Source organism: Microcebus murinus, chromosome 9 (assembly GCF_040939455.1).
Source record: "Microcebus murinus isolate Inina chromosome 9, M.murinus_Inina_mat1.0, whole genome shotgun sequence".
NCBI classification, from domain to species: domain Eukaryota; kingdom Metazoa; phylum Chordata; class Mammalia; order Primates; family Cheirogaleidae; genus Microcebus; species Microcebus murinus.
Window position 1 is genome coordinate 22,379,590 of NC_134112.1, and position 6,000 is coordinate 22,385,589.

A 6,000-nucleotide genomic window follows, 5' to 3' on the forward strand; every position below is an offset into this window, starting at 1 on the left:
AAAAAAGAAAAAAAAGAAAAAAAAAAGTGGTGCTGTCTAAGTTTTCACTTTCTATAAATTACATGACAGCTCACAAGACAATAATTCTGAATCTCAGTATATTTTCTTATTTGAAGACATTAATAATACAAAAACAGTTTTACAAAATTACAGTAAGAATTTTTTATTCATAAATAATCCTTTTCTGTTTTCAGATGGAGTGACTTTGTATATGCCCAAACATTCGTACAATTTGTAACTGAATAAACACATTAATGTCAAAACACATACTAAAAAATTAAGTCAATGTGAATAGAGTCCATTCTAAATTTTAAAATAAGATTCATCTAGCTCCGTAAACCTCACCATGATGAAAAACATGCTTCTATAATTTTCCTAATGAACCCATCTACTGAAATATAGGTAAAAAGCTCAGTAAGGCACTAGGAAAATGGGTTTTTACATAAGTGTATTCCATCTCCATGTCTGAATGAGGATTTAGGGTCATGGCACTTTGATATGATCACATAATATAATAAAAATAGGTAATTTCTCTGATCCTTTCCAGCCTTTCTCAATAAGGTTCACTCACTGAATTACCAAACACAGAAAATTAATCTGAGTGATTGTTTTCACAAATGTTACAAGAAAAGAACTAGAATACAACTACAACTGTTCCGCACTGGAGATAAAAGTTCATTGCACACGATAGATGACCTAGGATGTGAGAACTCAATTGTCTCCGAAAAACTGGTTGAGAAACGCTACCACAAGTCCCCTAGACAGTGTCACTGTCCTGCTACTAGGCCTCAGTCATCCTAACTCTAACAGCACTAAAAAAACTATGTTGAGTGCACAAATCTAGGAACTTAGATAAGGAAAAAGATAAATGAGCAATTAGGTCTTTTCCACTTGCTCATTTACTATGAATTAATAGCACAGGTGTCAACTGTTTGTCCCTTGCTCTAAATGGAAGGTATTCACTGTAACACAATAAACCCACACAAATATAATTTTTGTCAAAGGGAATTGTCATCCCTTAAAAAAATGAATAAAAATAGTAATCAGTATATTAACTTGTCAAGCTTTTTCCTATTCCCTTCTTTAGCAAGCTTTGCTAAATTTGCATTTAGCAGTTATCAAAACATATATTTTTTAAATATTTACTTTTAAAAGACAAGTATTTTTAAAACCCAGTTGATCATTTATTCTTGCTCTAATCTCCAATTCTCAGAAAACTTCCTTTTTTTAATTCCTCAACATGGTGACTACAGCATCATCAATTGTATTGTTGTGATCAAATCATATTAAGGACACCAATAGTTCTTTTTCTCAAAAAACAAATGATTTTTAAAAGATGGCCCTATTTTAAGAATATTTTTATTCATGTAGCAAAAATTATTTTAAAATAAGGTAGCTCATTAAAAGTCAAGAACTGTTAAATACTAAATGTGCAAAGCATTATTTTTAAAAATAGGAAAACATAAACATGACATTCCTATTTTTGTTAGCATGAATGCTGATAACACTGAACAGCAGAACAAATTACACTACCAAATATTCCACTTTACCAAATCCCTACTCAAAAGTTCTTGCCTTTATCACTGCATGAGTAAAGGGGGCACAAAAATGGAGGGGATGGTATTTTCACTGCACATTTGTGCTCAATTGCAAATTTTTCCAATATCATATACATAATGCAATGATATGAGAATGTTTACCTTCTATACTTTTGTTTCTTTTCCTAAAGGGGGGAAGGTGGTCTTGATTCATTTACTATTAAGTGTTTTGCAATAAAGTAGATCAGCATAAAACTTAATTGGAGAGGGAGAATTCACTCTCCTCAGAACAAGTACACTCTTCCTGTTCCCACATAAAAGCAAACCATTTTGCTATCAAAAATTTCCCTTTTTTACAGTGACTTTTCCTGAACTCTAGTCAACAATGCTCTTCAAAAGAATCTAGCCAATTACTGCACCTTGTAAGCAGAGCTGTAACAATTTTAAGTTTCTCTCCTTCCGAAACTGTTTTCAAATTTTTAAACGCTCTGTTCAAATTAAGGTCTCACATTAACTATGATCTAACGTAGTTTTCTGGGTTTAAAAACACGCTTTTCATTAACACATTCATCTCATTAAAGTGTACGTTATAAGTGAGACTACTGACGCACACTTACAGATGACAGCTTTATATTAAAATTAAGTCCAAAGGAGATGATAACGCCCTCCTTTTTCAAATACTCAAATGTTCATCTGAGACCCTTGGACTTTCGGCCTTTAAAAATTGCTCTCACCACTCGAGTTCCCAGAGAGAACTACATTTAGCAACGGGTCTCCTCTTGACTTCCTGGTACTAAAAGCCACAACCACAAGGGCTGTTTCGTCAATTTGTTTTAAAACAATATTTGCTCCCTTTACCTCACTGGGGAAAAAAGGGGTCTTTCTATACTGGGGAGCTGCTACTGAGGTGAGGGTGCTCTCGGTGTTTAAAAACAAAAACCCTACGTCTGAGCCGTAGCGGCACCGCAGGGGTTCAGTGCGGATTTTCCTCCCAGGAGTGGGACCCGGCGCGGGCCGGGCGGCAAAGCCCCGGCGCCCCGGCTGAAGGAGAAAAGGAGAAGGGCAAAAATAAGCGGCGGCCGCGGCCCACGTGCCATCACGGGAGGCAGGCGGGAGGGCCTGGCGCGCGGGGAGGGGGCCGTACCTCCAAACATGTGCGGCGAGAGGTGAGCTGGTAAGGAGCCGATCACCAGGCGCGGCCCGCCGGGGCCCCCGCCCGCCGGCCGGTCCCTGCTGCCGCCGCCGTCCTCGGGGCTGCTGTGCACCGAGTCCTGCGAGCCGTACGGGCCGCTGCTGCTGTTGGGGATGTTGAAGGAGGACTGCGCGGCGCGGGCACCCGACGCCACACTCCCCACGGCCCCGCCGAGGGAGCGGCTGCGCGGGGCCGCCGGGGCTGCCGAGGCCGCCGCGGCGCCGCCTGAGGCGCTGGGCTGCTGCGCGCCGGGCACCTGAGCCGGAAACCTCCCAGCGGCCGCGGCCCGAGCCCCGCCGCCGCCGCCTGCGGTCCCGTTGGCCCCTCCGCTGCTGCTGGAAGGTAGATCCGAGCCCGAGTACGCGCGGGTGCGGCCGTTAGCAGCGGCCGGGCCGCTCTGCTTGGCGCCCATGTCCGCCCTGCCCCGGGCCGGGCCCGCGCGCAGCGCTCCGAGCGCGGGGAGGGCGGGAGCGAGCGCAGGAGCGAAAGGGCAGGGCCGAGGCGCCGCGGCCGGCCCAGAAAGGCCCCCGCACGTCCAGGGCCGCCGCCAGGCGCCCCGAGGGGCGGTCGGCGCCCGGCGAGCTCTTCTTCTCGGGGGCGGCGGGAAAGGCCGGCGGCCTGACGGGGGCGCGAGAGACGAGGAGAGGCGGAGAGGAAAGAGGGCCCAACTGCGGGCGCGGCTCGCTGGCTCCGGCGGGAAGGGGTGGCTCAGGTGGCTGTGCGGCTGCCGCTGGTTTCGGTTCTGGTGCCCGACGACGGGCCGCTGCCGCTCTCTGCCGCCGCGCTCTGCGCCCGGGGCCTCGGCACCGCCTCCTCCCGGGTGGCCGCCGCTACCGCCGCCATCCTCTAGCTCCCACGGCGGCTCGCGGGTGAGTGGGAGGCGCCCGCCCAGACTCCGCCGGTGCCACCTTCCCCCCGCCCCCAGCCACCCAGCTGTTATTAACGGAGAAAGAGGAAAAACGGGTGGCGCGTGAGGGGAGGACTGGGAAGGGGAGGGAGGGGCGGCGCACGCTTCCCGGCAACCGTCGCCTCGCTGTCCCCGTGAGGGAGGGGCAGGGGGAGCTGGGCTACGGAGGAGGGGGGTGTCTGACAGGGGAGGAGATTCCCGGGCCCCAGCACCGGAAGGCCGAGGAGCAGCGCGGCTCCAGGGTGCGCCTGGGCCCGTGTGTTTGGGTCGCGCGCGGCGACCCCGCCCCCGCCCCCTCGCGCCGCCCGGCGGATTGGCTCCCGCGGACCTGGCCCCGCCTCCCCCGGCCGCGGCCTGCCCGCCCGGGCCCCGCCTGGACAAGGTACGGCGGGGTAGTAGGTGCTGCCACCCGCGGACTCGGTGATGGACAGGTCGACGGCCCCGCCCCCCTCCCGGAGCGTGCCCCGCGCCCCCACCGCGGGGCCTATGCCGATTGGAGGGACAGAGCCCCCCGGGGCGCCAACCAGAAGGCGGCCCCTCCTCCCGCACGTGGCTAGCGGACGCTGGCGGAGAGCGTGTGTCTCCTTCTGCTTTTCCCGGTGGGGAGGTGTCTAGAGCCATTTGGTGTCAGTGGGTGTTCCCCTCCTCGTTGGTGTTACTCTGATTTAAAAAAAAAAAAAAAGCTCGAAAGCCAACTTTGTGAATTAGACTTACCCCGTGAAACACTCCAACCTGGGAGGAAGTGCGGCGTTGGAGGAGCTCAGGCTAAGCCAGCCCGACCTCAGCGGCGGGGCAAAAACCGCGGTGCGGAGAAGGCTGCACCTACTCGGAAGACCTGGATCTACGCCCAACACCAAACTAAATTATGTGTAGTAAACAAATTATTTTTCCTTTTTGGACTTTAGTTTCCTCACCTGGAATGTTTATATTAAATCCTAGGGCACCTGCACCTTTAAGATTCTGTAATTTCTCCAGGATGTAATTTAATAAAATTCTCAGTGCGTTCCTACGTGTAGTGTAGTATCTTGACAGCAGAACGTGGAAACAGCCCGCTCTGACCCTCCCATTGTCTGAAGAGCCACCTACCTGAAAGGAATAGCAAGTGGTGTTTTATACAAACTACAGAAATAAATACTTCGGGTTTTTTTTTCCATATTTGTAATGAGTCACTTATGTAATGATTTTTCATCACTCTTTCAAAAAATATGGGCATCAAGTTTTTAAACAAAGGAGTGAAGAACAGAGATATAAAGACATTTATATGCAGTGTGTATATATGTTTGTGTGTACACATACACACATAAATGGAAAAACAAAGGTACTCATTGCCACCATATGGAATATCATGTTAAAATGTGGTCATCATTTTTTTTTTATCTCCTTACAGGTGTCCCCTGTCACGACCTTCCTCCCTACCCCATCATCACAGACTGGCTTCAGTGTTCCCACTCATTGCTATATAATACCTCCTTCATGGCACTGATCACGTTGTTATCGTTATTAGACTTCTTGCTTGTCAGTAAACAACTGGCTCCATGATCAACTTGGTGCCTCCACCGTGTAACACAGTACCTGGCACCTATGATGGTACAATCAGTGTTCTGTGAGTCGATGATTGAGTGAATGCATAGATCTTTAGCAGTCATATTAAAATGGTTCTCTCTTGAAGGTAACTCATGAACTTACCGTGTTCTTATTCTCCTTGGCATCTCTCTTGTGGTGCGTGCCCCTTCCATCTCCTCTCTAGTAGCCTATTTTGTTTCTTTCCCCACGAAGATGCTGGTGATAAAACTGTGGCTTTCTATGTTCTTTCCTTGTCCCTCTTCCCTCTCTCCTCAATGCTCTCCTCTCTCTCCAAACAGTAATAATCCACAGGAAGCTGTCATTGTGTTTTATTGTCAACCAACCAGTTCTGACTTCATTTAAAATTTGTAGCTGCTTTATTATAACCCTAGCAGTTCTTCAAAAATTAAAAGTGTTACTTCATCCAAATGAGTACACATGGGTGAACACATATGTAGAACTGAAACAAGTTTAGTGGGATAATACCCATGTCACATGGAATGCACTTCATTTTCTATGCTATTTCACTTTTGTAAAATGCTGGTCACTGCCCACTGAATTGATTTCACAACCCACTAATGAGTTGTAATCTGCTGTTTGACAAATAAAGATCTAAATCAGCACTTTGCAAACTTTAGTGCATAGGACAACCTTGTTAAAACAAACTGCTGTGCCCCACCCTCAGTGATTCTCATTCTGGTAGCTAAGGGTTAGGCCTGAATTTGCATCTTAACAAGCTGCCAGTGGTGTTGCTGTCACCAGACCTCAGACCACGTTTACAGAAGCCCCAGGGTTGGGGA

The 6,000-nt window shown here is 48.3% G+C and overlaps 1 protein-coding gene across 3 annotated transcripts in view; it reads right to left on the bottom strand.

Moving 5' to 3' along the window:
• The window catches only part of ZNRF2 (zinc and ring finger 2), a 96,409-nt gene extending 93,001 nt beyond the window's left edge, over positions 1–3,408 (bottom strand). For all 3 annotated transcript variants that reach the window (XM_012735871.3, XM_012735870.3, XM_076006334.1), the window contains exon 1: positions 2,683–3,408. In XM_012735871.3, the coding sequence (XP_012591325.1) occupies positions 2,683–3,142 (460 nt within the window). In that variant the 5' untranslated portion in view covers positions 3,143–3,408. The remainder of the gene's footprint in view (positions 1–2,682) is intronic.
• Between the last annotated feature and the right edge of the window lie 2,592 nt (positions 3,409–6,000).